This window comes from Schistocerca cancellata, chromosome 2 (assembly GCF_023864275.1).
Source record: "Schistocerca cancellata isolate TAMUIC-IGC-003103 chromosome 2, iqSchCanc2.1, whole genome shotgun sequence".
NCBI classification, from domain to species: domain Eukaryota; kingdom Metazoa; phylum Arthropoda; class Insecta; order Orthoptera; family Acrididae; genus Schistocerca; species Schistocerca cancellata.
Window position 1 is genome coordinate 563761641 of NC_064627.1, and position 14171 is coordinate 563775811.

A 14171-nucleotide genomic window follows, 5' to 3' on the forward strand; every position below is an offset into this window, starting at 1 on the left:
TGTACTTGCTGTTTAATTTAATTATAATGATAATAATCACAACAAAATCATTAGAACATACTAAATAACAGTCAGACAAATACATTTAAAATAGATCCAAAATTATTTATATAAACTTAAGTTCTGCTATTTTTTGACTTGTTCCTTCCACACAAGCTGAACTGATTCAGTTAAATAAAACAGAAGAAATTTCTCTCTTTAACAAGCAATAACAGACTAATGTTTAACTTCATCAGTCGGGCATGAAATGGAGTTTCCAACGTGGCAAGGCTGCTGCCATTAGAGAGCATTAATATGCTAAGTGGTTAATAGCAATTAGGTACTGGTCTTATACAAAACAAATACATACCTCATAAAAAGAATTGAGTGATGTTAAATGTGTCTCCCTGAATATTGTACAGGATGGTGCAGAGAAATAGGCAAATTTGAAATGATAAGAAAAATTGAGGAAACTTACAATATTTTATCTGATGCTGCAATAAGTGTTCTGCAAGAGGAGAAATTTCATCGGGCATTGCTTTTAAAAAATTACATAATTTAGGCGCTGTCCATTTCATCATACATGTTTAGTAAGTTGATTCTGAAGGTTTTGCACAGTGCAGCAAAATGTGTTCCCCAGGATGTTGGTGATGTTTTCTTCAATCTGAGTCTTCAGCTGGACAAGGTTTATTGTCTAGTCCGGCACACAATGCTCTTCAAATATCCCCTAAGAAGCAGCCACAGACTGAGAAATCTGGATATTGAGGCATCCAATTGAAATTATGTAATCCCCAAACAAACGTTTCACTGCACACTCAGAAATTTGGGCAGTGGTTCCAACAGAACTTATGTAGTTCAGAGAATGGAGTGTTAGAGCCAAAAATGTCTATCATGTTGACAAAACATTGATACCCCAACACTGACAGTGGAGCCTCTTTCATCTTCAAAGAAGAAATGAGCTATCACCTCACGACATGACATGACACTGCACACCATACAAAAACTTTAGTTTTTTTTTTTTTTTTTTTTTTTTTTTTTTTTTTTTTTTTTTTTTTTTTTTTTTTTTACACACATGTTGGTGAAGTGCAGCATGCTTTGTTCATGTCTAGTAATGCCTGTTCTAATTATTCAAATATTCACTTAAATGAAAAAGGGCTTCATCTGACACCCAAAAATTTTCAGTGAAGTTAGGATACTCACTGATTTTAGCCAACAGGTTTTCACATATTGTAGGTGCAATATAGAATCATTATCTTTCAGTTCTTGAACAATCTGAAGCTTGAAGAATGCAATTGAAGGCTATGAATTATTCTTTGTATGCTTCAATGTTCAAGGTCCAATGAGAAGGCAGTTTTTCACATCAAATGATGAGGTCTCCTTACCACTCCAGCTGCAACAGCATCAGTGTTTGCTGGGGTATGTACAGACAATACATGCCGTCTAGACTGAATTAGTCTCTTCCAAGTTAAAAATCAATGTTCTGATCATATGTGGAGAAGGAAATTGACTGCATGGATGGATATCATAGTGACACAAAAACAATCTTTGTGCGGTGGTCACACAGTCTCCAAGTCGGTATTATGCACTCATGGTGATTGCATACTCCATGGCAACTAAATGTCCATTACTACTCAACAATCTGGCATTTTAAACCCTTTATTGAACATCTACAAAGCCGCCAATGTCAGCTTCAAATTTTCCTCAGTTTCTCTGTGCCACCCTGTACATTTTCCAACTTAGTTCCTACCACTGAATATACAACACACTTATTCGCTGAACACTATACTGTGTGTGTGTGTGTGTGTGTGTGTGTGTGTGTGTGTGTGTGTGTGTGTGTGTATGAAAGAGAGAGAGAGAGAGAAGTGAATGTTGACATACTGATGTGATTCACAGTAACTGTTCCATTGCGATTCCCATTATGACTGATTCAATGCAGTAATCAAAATCAATCTATGGAAACTGCAGGTTGGAATAGCAACATTTAAAGGAAAAGATAGATTACTGCTTACCACAAAGATGGCGTGTTAAGTCACAGACAGGCACAATGAAAAGATACTTACACATTAGTTTTCAGCCACAGTTTTCACCAGATAAGGAAACACACACGCCATTTATTCACACAAGCTAGCACACCTCACAAACACAAGACCGCCATCTCAGGCAACTCACACCAGTAATATGAAAGTGACAGCTGCAATCTTAAGAAAAAATAAATAAGATCTACCACTCTCAAAAGACTGTCACTACAGCTATGTTACATAAACAGCACATCCCTGAGCTGAGTGGGAATATTTTCAAAAAATGAACTGTGGCTCTCAACATTAACACACATGTAACTGACCTTCGAATGGCTCTAATAGCGCGGAAGGCCTCATCCATATTACCGGCACTCAAATGGTAACTAAAAGTAAGTATGGCATCACGAGTTGTCCTATCACAGTCACTCAGGCCTTCAAAATCACGCATCAGCAATGTATCAACTGGTTGCTGCTCCTACAATAGTGAGTAGAACGTAAACATTGTTAGAATTAACAGCATTCTATTCAAAAATTTCTTACACAATTTTCGAAGTACACTATATGTGTAGCATGAGTAATACATTGCAGAACATCTAGAAAAGGTTTACCACATAGTATTACATGTGTACAGATATAATAAAACATACATTTGTGCCTGAATTAACAACAAAATACTTTTTTAAAAATTTTTGCACATTATATCCAGCTAACACTTTACTACAAAGTGGTAAATATGGTGATTAAAGTACAAGTTGTGCAAGGGTACACAATGTACATAACTGTAGTTAGCTAAATGTAATGACACTTATTGGCAATTGGAAAGAAATACAGTTATTTCAGACTGCTGCTGTTGTGGTCTTTAGCCCAAAGATTGGTTCGATACACGTCTCTATGGTAGTATATCCTGCTCAAGCCTCTTCATTTCTGTACATCTACAGAAAACTACATCCATCTTCCTCTACAGTATTTACCCACCACACCTTCCCCCTGCTTTTCCAAACTTTCCTTCACTACCAAACTGATGATTCCTGGATGTCTCAGGATGTTTCTTATTAACCAATACATTCTTTTACTCAAGTTGTGACACAAATTTCTCTTCTCCCAAATTCGATTCAGAATCTCATTAGATATCCAGTCTACACACCCAATAGACAGCATTCTCCTGTAGCACCATATTTCAAAAGTTTATATTCTTCTAGTCTCTGAAATGTTTATCATCAGTGTTTTGCTTCTGTATAATTCTATACCCTCAGAAAAATACCTTCAGAAAATACTTCCTAACATATAAATTCATATTTGATGATACAAAATTTCTTTCTTTCAGAAATGATCCTCTTGCTACAGTCAGTCTGCGTTGGTTGAGGGAAGGGGGAGGGTGAGGGGAAATAAAAGAATATTAAAAATATACAAAATGATTCTGAAGTGTAACTTCTACATAGTCTTCTGGTTATACAATAGCTCCATCACTAGGTAAAAATGGAAAGCTGTAGAACTATCACCTGGCACTTTTTGCACCATTCCAATGCCTGCCTCTTTGTAGGAATAGAAATTCAATTATACAGGCTGGATAGAAACTTTTAAAAACTCTATGATGATTCTAAAAGTTGTCGTATTTTCTGCAGATAGTGGTGACACAAGTGGGAAATTGCAATGTTAGTGTGCTTGGTCTCCTGTACAAAATGACTTGCTGGTCACAATACAACTTAAACAAAAAGAATAGGTTATGCTGAATTGCATAAACAAATTGGAGAGTCTCTGATGCATATCCTGACTAGTTACGTTGCCACGACAGAATGTCTCTCCATACATCTAATCCATAGACCCCTATCTTGAAGATTCCAGTACTAGTGTCCTCTGTGCCATCATATTTCTTCCCACTCTTCAGCTCATTCATTATAGGCCCCCATTATAAGTTTAAGAACGTGACTGGATGCACTGAAATTGGAGTTCAAAAATGATTCAAATGGCTCTGAGCACTATAGGACTCAACGGCTGTGGTCATAAGTCCCCTAGGACTTAGAACTACTTAAACCTAACTAACCTAAGGACATCACACACATCCATGCCCGAGGCAGGATTCGAACCTGCGACCATAGCGGTCGTGCGGTTACAGACTGTAGTGCCTTTAACCGCCCGGCCACTCCGGCCGACTGAAACTGGAGTTGCACAAGTGACTTGTGTCCTTTGCGAGGTGGTCCACTTACTCATTTAGTAGAATACCATTGATATACAAGGGGGGGGGGGAGTCAAATATAAACTGGATTTTTGTTCCTGAACATCAACATTTGGTAGAACTGGCCCCACACTTCTGCTATGCTTTGATGGGACTGTCAGAAGTGACGAGAGCATGCTGTTAGATGTTTCCTGCTGTTTTGCCAGTAATAATCACGATGTCTGCGCAACAGGTGCACCCCTCGGTACCGCAACACATAATTACAAAATTTCTTACTCATGAAGGAATTACAGCGGCAGAAATTTGCGAACATTGACTGCACAATTCGGTGATAAAACATTATCAAGGACACGTGTGTTTGCCTGGCATGAAAAGTTCAAGGAAGGACAAGAACAGGTGGAAAATCAGCAACACAATCGCCATCCTCAGACCAGCACTACAGACAAAAACATTCGTGCGGTTAAAGACATTGTTGACAACAATTGGCAGGTGATAGTATCAGAAATTGCACAAAAAGTCAGAATCAATTATGGGAGCTGTCAAGCAATCATCACAAACAACCCACAGTTGCATAAAGTGTGTTCCAGATGGGTCCCTAAACTTTTGACTGAAAATCTGAAGTTGAGACATTTGGAGGCCTGTCAGAGGCTTACAGCAAGGTTTGCAGAAGAAGGTGATGCATTTTTGAGTCGGATCATCACCTACGACTAAACATGGGTTCACCACTACACTCCAGAATCCAAAGAAGCCAGTAAGGAATGGTGGAGGAAAGGGGAGGCAGCACCTTTGAAACCCAAGACTCGACTGTTAGTTTCTTTCAGCGGTTCTTTTCGATCAGCGAGGCATTTTGCTGATTAATTTTTTGCGTGAGTGATGAACAATCAATGCTGTTTATTACTGTGAACTGATGAACAAGGCGAGAGTTGCATATTGCCGCAAAAGACGAGACCAATCGATTTGACAGGTCATCCTCCTCCACGACAATGCGCGACCCCATACTACAGCTCTAACTGTCTCCAAGTTACAGGAAATGCAATGGACAACACTTGATCATCCTCCTTACAGCCCGGACTTATCACCCTGTGATTTCCATTTATTCGGACCACTTAAAGAAGCTCTAGGAGGAAGACGATCTGAAGGCGACAAGAGTGTGGAAGACTTCATATGCAACTGGCTGGTGACACGACTCAGTACTCTTTATGACGAGGGCATCAAAAAGCTGCCCATATGCTGGGACAAATGCATTTCCAAAGCAAGAGACTATGTGGAAAAATAAATTATGATTGCCTTGAGTTTTTAAATAAATGAATTTAAGTAAAATATAAAATCCCGTTTATATTTGACCTACCCTTGTATTATATGACTGTGGCTCAATCACTTAACCCACTATGTACATAAGTTGAACATTATTATCTCTCTGCATTATTGGAGTGCTGATACCTCATAGTGCAACTAACATCTTTGTCTACCCTTGTTAACCAAGCGAGGTGGCACAGTGGTCAGCACGGTGGACTCGCTTTCGGGAGGCTGGCAATTGAAATTGAAGTTTCCCATAATTTTCCTGAATCACTCCAGCTTTCTTCGAAAAAGCATGGCCAACTTCCTCCCCCAACCTTGAAAAATTCCAAGCTTGTGCTCCATCTCTAATGAACTCAATGCTGACACGATGTTAAACCCTAATCTTCCTCCTATCCTGGCCCTCATGACTTGTAAGTCCCTCTCATCCTGGGGATCTTCCCCGAGATACCACCTCTCTTTCTCAAGTATGGAACTAACAGTTCTGAAAGCTACAGTAGTATTGTAACTTACACTTTTATATGTGTCTGTTGGCAGCACTAAAATTTTGGCTACATCAGCCTGTCAAGGGCAATGTGGGCCAGACACCTGTGTAATTTTGCACTTGGGCACCACAATAATTGTGGCATAATGTTCTGCAATGCATTAGTCTACCATAGTGATGGCTAAATTGCTACATGTTGCAGCATAAAACAATGTTTCTGCAGCCAACTCTGTGATGGGAGCCTAGCTGTTGTCATAGCACCCCTGGCTTGTGCAAGTACTTCCAGCTTAGCCATTAGCAGCATTCCATTGGTGCCGTGAATTCGACCAGCACAATCTCCAAGCCAGCCATCAGTTGAACGTGTGGCCTAGCAGATAAACCCTCATTGAGCAGCAGGTCTACAAGCCATCAGCTAGTCCTGCTGACTCTGGGCTTTGAACTGAATCTGTTAAGGCAAGGCAAACTTTTCGCTGTCATTGCCTGAAACTTGAGCCAGTCTCTATGAGTCCTGGGTTCAACCCAGAGCATCTGTACATTCTAGCCAGCCATCTTGGGACACACTAGTGTGTGCCGACCCCATTTTCTAACCACACTTGTTATGGAGCTGGCTCCTGACTTGCATCAGCAAAGATGTCATTGCTGTCAGCCACTGTTCTGCTGCCACAGAAGTCCGTTGCCACAACACACTCCCTCGTTGTTTGCTGGCCATGGCTGGTTTGTGGCCTGCAGTCGTCATCCTTCTGATTAGTAAACAATTTTGTTGTTGAGCAAGCACTCACTGTGGTATTGCAGATCTAATCCCATTACTACCTGCACATGTCACTTTGGAGGTAAAACCGGCCATCTCGCAACACTCATGTCGATGTAGCAGTCATAGCACAACTCAACCACTATGTTTTCATGTCAGTAGTGGGATTGGTGGAGGTGCTACTGTCAACACCAATGCCATCAAGAGTACTAGCAGTATGTGTATTCTACAACTACTTGTGGCTTCCCTTTGACCATTATTTCTGAGTTTATGTCTGTCCTCTTCCCACTGTTATTATGTTTTGATTATGTCAGGAATAGATGGAATTGTCCAAAGCATGAACCGATGAAACTGGTTATATGCTCACAGTGTAATGCATTGGGTCATATGGCTTAATGTACCTATTCACATGACTAGTACGTTGGTTATGCCGACAAAGAGGGCATTACACCAGGCAACACAGAGACTGTGTGTAGCTAAGGCATGAAAAACAATGTGTGTTGGGGAAGTTTGAATGGATGTCAATAGTGGGAAAATGGAGGCATAATTTATTGTAAAAAGTGTTGGCATGTGAGTAGGGATTTAGAAGTCCTCCAGGGATCTATACTAACTGACATGTGGTTTGACATCCACAGAGTGCCTGAGGCACATGTGGAGCTTTACTCTTCTTTTCCATTTCTGCATCACACTCTATATCTACATCTACATACATACTCTGCAAGCCACCATACGGTGCGTAGTGGAGGGTACCCTGTAGCGCTAATAGTCATTTCCTCTCCTGTTCCTGTTCCAGATACAGTGAGGGAAAAATGACTGTCTATATGTCTCAATACAAGCCCTCATTTCTCATATTTTATCTTTGTGATCCTTATGCAAAATGTATGTTGGTGAGGTGGCAGTGTAATCGTTCTGCAGTCAGGTTCAAATGCCATTGTTCCTCAAAAAGAATGTCACCATCCCTCCAGGGATTCCCATCTATGTCCTGAAACATTTCCGTAACATTTTCAAGTTGTTAGAACCTACTGTAACAAATCTAGCAACTTGCTTCCAAACTGCTTCAATATCTTCCTTTAATCTGATCTGGTGCGGATCCCAAACTCTTGAGCAGTACTCAAGAAAAGGCCATACTAGTATCCCATATGTGGTCTCCTTTACACATGTACCACACTTTCCTAAGGTTGCCCCAATAAACTGAAATCGTCCATTTGCCTTCCCTACCACAATCCTCACATGCTCATTCCATTTCATATCACTCTGCATCGTTATGCCCAGATATTTAAAAGACGTGGCTTGTCTGAACATTGTGGGATTGTTTTTCCATATCCACATTAACTTACATACTCCTACATTTAGAGCTAGCTGCCATTCACTGCACCCTCTACAAATTTTGTCTAAGTAGTCTTGTATCATCCTACACCACAGTATCATCAGCAAACAACTGCAGATTGCTGCTCACCCTGTCCACCAGTTTGTTTATGCATATAGAAAATCAAAGCGGTCCTATCACACTTCCCTGGGGCACTCCTGACGATACTCTTGTCTCTGATAAACACTCGCTGTCAAAGACAATGTACTGGGTTCTATAACTTAAGAAGTGTTTGAGCCACTTACATATCTGGGAACCTACTTCATAAGCTTGTATCTTCGTTAACAGTCTGCAGTGTGGTACCGTGACAAATGCTTTTCAGAAATGTAGAAATACGGAAACTGCATGTTGACCTACATCCATAGTTCACAGTGTACCTTGTGAGAGAAGGGCAAACTGGGTTTCACATGAGTGATACTTCTTAAAGTCATACTGATATGTGAAAATAAGCTCTTTGGTTACTATGAAATTTATTATATTCAACCTCAAAATACGTTCTTCGATTCTGCAGCAAATCAATGTCAAGGATACTGGTCTGTAATTTGGTGGGTCTGTTTTTTTACCTCCTTATATACAGGAGTCACCTGCGTGTTTTTGCAGTCATCTGGGACTTTGCACTAATTGACAGATTAATGATAAATGCAAACTAAGTAAAGGGCCAATGCCAAGGAGTACTGTTTGTAAAACCAAACTGACATTCCGTCCGGACCTGGTGATTTATTTGTTTTCAACCTTTTCAGTTGTTTCTCTATGGCAGGGTTGTTTATTATTATGTCATCAACAAGAGACTCTCTGATGGTCAAACAATGATATGTTTGTGTGATTTCCTGCATGAATGAGTTCTTAAATGCAGAATTTAAAACTTCAACTTTCGTTTCACTATCTTCAACTGCCACACCACACTGGTAATAAGTGACAGGGTGGAAGCTTTAGTCCTGCTTAGCAATTTTACATAGGACCAGTATCTTCGCAGGTTCTGGCTACTGGACCCAATGGGATACAATTTTGATTCTACACAGAGAATTCAAAAGAACTGCTCTTCTTCTAGCAGCAATGTACTGTACATCTCTAGAGGAGTGAAGTGTTCCTAATGATTAAAAAAAAAAAGCAAAAGTCATTCCCATTTTCAAGAAGGGTCATTGAATACACACAGAGCTATAGGCCTATATTACTGATGTCAGTGTGTTGTAGAATTTTGGAACATGTTTTATGCTGTCATATTATGGCATTTCTAAGGACCAAAAATCTCCTCTGTAGGAAACAAAATGGGTTTTGAAAACTAATGATAGTGTTAAAACTCAGCTTACTCTGTTCGTCCAAGACACCCAGAAAGCAGTAGATACAGGCATCCAGGTAGATACTGTGTTCCTTGACTCCTGGAAGGCTTTTTATAACAGTTCTGCACTGCCACCTAATGAATAAAATACAACTGTATGGAATATTGGACTGGATTGAAGAGTTGTTAGCTAACACACCACAGCATTTCATTCTGAATGGAGAAAAGTCTTGAGACATAAAAGTAACTTCAGGCACGTGGCATATCAGTGTTATAGGACCATTACTTCTCACAATATATATAAGTGATTATGTGATAAGTGACCCCACAAGATAACATTAGCATCTCCATGAGGGTTTTCACAGAATTCATTGTTGCATACTGAGAAGCTGCAACACTACACAATTGTAGCAGAATGCAGGAAGACCTGCAGAGGTTTGATGTGTGGAACAAGGAGTGGCAATTCACCCTCAACATAAACAAATATAATGTTTTGTGAATACACAATTACAAAGATCCTTTATTGTATTAATACACAATTGCAGAACAATCACTTGAAGAAATTGCTTCCATAAAATATCTAGTAGTATGCACACACAGCAGTTTGATGTGGAACAACCATATAAAATTAATGGCGAGTGAGGTAGATGCCAGACTGATATTCATTGGAAGAATTCTCAGGAAATTTAGTCCTTCAAGTAGCTTACAAAACACTTGTTTGATCAGCACTTGAATATTGCTTGTCAGTACAGGGTCTGTGCCAGATAGGACTAACAGAGGAAACAGAGAAGATCCAAAGAAGAGCAGCATGTTTTGTTACAGGTTCATTTAGCAAGTGCAAAAGCATCATGGAGATCCACAGCCACCATCAGTGGCAGACACTGTAAGAGAGGCATTCTGCATCATGGTATAGTCTACTGTTACAGTTTCAAGAGTGTACTTTCCTAGAAGAATCAACTAATATATTGTTTCCCACAATGTATATCTCACAAAAAGATCATCAAGATAAAATTAAAGAGATTTGAGTCCACACAGGGTCTTACCAGATATCATTCTTCCCACACATTGTATGTGACTGGAACAAGAAAAGGATGTGACACTGGTACACACCAAAGTACCCTGTGCTACACAGTGTAAGGTGACCTGTCGAGTGTAGATGTCAATGTACAAAAAGAGCAACAGCTGCTGTTCAAGTCAAGCACTGTATTATGAGAAGCTTATATTTGTCAGTGTGCTACATTTTATATTTTGTAAAAATGTCCTGCAGTGTATTTTACAAAAACATTCTGCAGAGGAAAAAAATTCTTATATGTAATACTAAATTCTCCTTTGAAAGTTATCTGCAAACATGAATCTGAAGAACAAAGTCTGCAAAGGTTGAGTTTTTTTTTACTAAAAAATATTTATTTGGGTACTACGAGGATGCATTCTTTATTCCCGGTCCCATTACTTGGGACTACTGTAGCTGGATATGAACACAGACCTTGTAAGAAAGTACCAAGTGCTGTGCTTCTGATAGATAAAAATGCCTGTCATGCTTCTAAACTTTATGTATGATCTGTCCAATTATGGTGTGCAAGAGTTGTCAAATTGCAGCACATCAATCATAATTTCACTTGAGTTCAGAAGCACATCACTTAGTTTGTACACAATAATGAGTGTGAAGTGCAGTACATGATTGCATGTTCAGTTTATGTGGTTTTGTCCTCCTCTGTACTATATGTAACACATTTAATAAACCAAATTATGTGACAGCTAATCCATTGCATGGAAAGGACACAGACTTCTGAGGTTAAAACAGCTTTGCTTCTGTCAATTGCTACAAACACTTTAAAAAAAAAGTTTTGAACCGAATGTAAATGTAAGAAGAAAACTTTTTTCAATAAATTATATGTAAGATTGATAACTATATGTTGTCAGATCAAAGAACTTACTGTTAATTTTGGTGTTTGTTTAAAACTGGTTTAATAACTGATCCAACAGGCAATAGGTTCACTAAGCCTGGAGTCAAAGACATAAGATTAGAACCAGACATAGTTGTAGATAGTAGTTCAAATAAAGTTCAAATTCAAATGGCTTTGTACTTGTCACTGAAATGCATGAAGACAGTTATATTGTTATGAAGTATGCTACTATGAATATAAGGGCAACAAAGTAGAAGCCAATAAATGCTGAAAACGCGTGAAAATTATAAGCAAGCTGTTTTATACTTTCATAAATTACTCTCCAAATGTATTGGTTTTATGTCATTATATACCTTACCAAGATAACTGATTAATAAACTTACTATAAAGAAGACATGTTAAGTTGCAGACATGCACAATTAAAAGACACTTACTTAAAGCTTTAGGCCACAGGCTCCATCAGTAAAAGACAGACACACAGACCGTTCATACAAACAAGCAAGCACACCTCATGCACACATGACCGCCAACTCCAGCATCTTGGGCTAGAGTACAACTATCATGTGGGATGCAAGCAGTGATCTGGAGGGGGTGGGGAAGGTGAAGGGATAGTAATGTATGGCTGGGGGAGGGAGGAGAGAGAGAGAGAGAGAGAGAGAGAGATGAAAGTTTTCTGTTGGAGTGTGCAGCAACTAGAATGCCAACAGATGCACTGTCTGGAGGTTGTGAGGCAGGTCGAGATAATTTTGAGAGCAGAGAATGTATTGTAAGGATAAACTCCATCTGTGCAGTTCATAAAAGCTGGTGGTGGAGGGAAGGATCCAGATGGGTCAGACAGTGAAGCAACCATTGAAATCAAAAGCGTTATGTTCAGCTGCATGTTGTGCCACAGGATGGTCTACTTTGTTCTTGACCACAGTTTCAACCTGATGGAGACCTGGTTGGTAGTCTTACCAATATAAATAGTTGTGCAGTGATTGCAATAGAACTGGTAAATGACATGGCTGCTTTCACAGGTGACCCAGACTCTGGTGGGGTTATCCAGGATTGGAATAGGAAGTGCTGGGTAGATGGATTGGGTAGGTTTTGGACCTGGGTCTTCCACAGGAATATGATCCTTGTGCTAAGGAGCTAGGATTGGCAGTGGCATAGGGATTGTCTGGGATGTTGTGGACGTTGGGTGGGTGATGGAACATCGCTTTAGGAGGGGTGGAAAGTATCTTGGATAGGATGTCCCTTATTCCACAGCATGATGACACATAATTGAAGCCCTTGTGAAGGATGTAGTTCAGTTGTACCAGTCCTGGATGGTACTGGGTGATGAAGGGGACAATCCTTTGTGCCTGGTTCTTGGGGTGGTGGGAGGACTGGGGGTGTGAGGGGAAATGACATGGGAGATCTGTTTGCCAAATAGGTATGGTGGACAGTGCCTGTCTGTGAAGGCCTTGGTAACACCCTCAACACACTGAATAAGGGAGTTTTTAGCATGATGACTCCCAGGAGGTTAGACTGTATGGGAGGCATTTTTTGGTGTGAAAGGGAGAACAGCTGTCAAAATCAAAATGCAGGTAATGTTGGTGGTTGGTGGGCTTAATGTGGACAGATGTGTGTCTGGAGCCATCAGAGGGGAGGAAGTCAACATCTGGAGAGGTGGCATGCTGGGTTGTGGATGACATGATGCAGATGGGAGAGAGGGTGCTGAGGCTGCAAAGCAGTGAAGATAGGGTGTCTTGGCCTTGAGTCCAGATCATGAAGTTGTCATCAATGAACCTGAACCAGACTAGGGGTGTGGTGTTTTGGGAGGCTAGAAAGGTCTCCTCTGTCCTGTCATCTTCTCCCCATTCTCATGTCCCACCCTGTTTATTTGTTCCCCTCTGTCAACACATCTGCCAGTCTTTGCCCACTCCTGTCCTTTTTTCCCCACCTCCCAGCTCCACAACCTCCTGACACTGTGCCTATTGGCATTCTAATCCCTGCACATCCATCAGACAGTGTTCATCTCTCTCCCCACTGATACACTACTATTCCTTCCCCTCCCCGTCCCCTTCACACTGTTGCATGCATCCCATGTGATAGTTGCATTCCAGCCTGAGATGTTGGAGTTAGCTGTCATGTGTGCATGAAGTATGCTTCCTTGTGTAAGAATGGTGCGAGCCTCTCTTTTACTGATGAAGGCTGTGGCTGAAAGCTTTATGGAAGCTTTTAATTGTGCCAGTCAGCAACTTAACATGTCTTCTGTACGGTAAGTAGCACTCCGTCCTTTCCACGTTGTTCATATTCCTACTTGGAGTTTCCATTGTTTGAAATAGCTTTCTTCCATCCTACAACCCTGTGATGTTTTCTTTTGTTACTCTTATCTATAGCATTACTATTTTCAGTGTCTATTCTTTCTCCTCTTTCCTGTGTTTATTCACCGCCTTCCAAATCACATCTACTATAAGCCACACTGTATCAATTATCGTCCGCACACAACACTAACGTCGTGACCACGCAAACTGTTGATGCAGCATCTCATGCCCCAGATTCTTTCCTCCAATAGGAATAATTTCATTTATTCCTATTGACATACTTTAGCATTTTGTTCTCCACACCTGTCTGGGCGACACAAACTTTTGATCCTCAAACTAACCCATCCCCCCTCCCTCTTTCTTCGCTTATTGCAACACATATACACTCCCACACCTCATTGTTCCTTTTCTCCCATGTTTCTGTACATTTTTAACACATTTGTGTGTATTTTTATGTGGTTTCACACAATTTCACGTATTTTGCATATTTTTACGTACTTTTGTGTATTTGTAGGTATCTGTGCAATTTTTTTTGCATATCTGTATGTGTTTCTGCATGTCTTTACATATTTTTATGCATTTTTATGTGTCTTTTCATGTATCCAGCTCCTCACACAACCATCAACACCTATTTTCCCC

At 40.2% G+C, this 14171-nt stretch overlaps 1 protein-coding gene across 1 annotated transcript in view; it reads right to left on the reverse strand.

The window, feature by feature from the left end:
* The window catches only part of LOC126162156 (intraflagellar transport protein 140 homolog), a 240584-nt gene that overhangs the window by 99276 nt on the left and 127137 nt on the right, over nucleotides 1-14171 (reverse strand). Inside the window, exon 14 of the mRNA XM_049918458.1 lies at nucleotides 2321-2472. Within this exon, the coding sequence (XP_049774415.1) occupies nucleotides 2321-2472 (152 nt within the window). The remainder of the gene's footprint in view (nucleotides 1-2320; nucleotides 2473-14171) is intronic.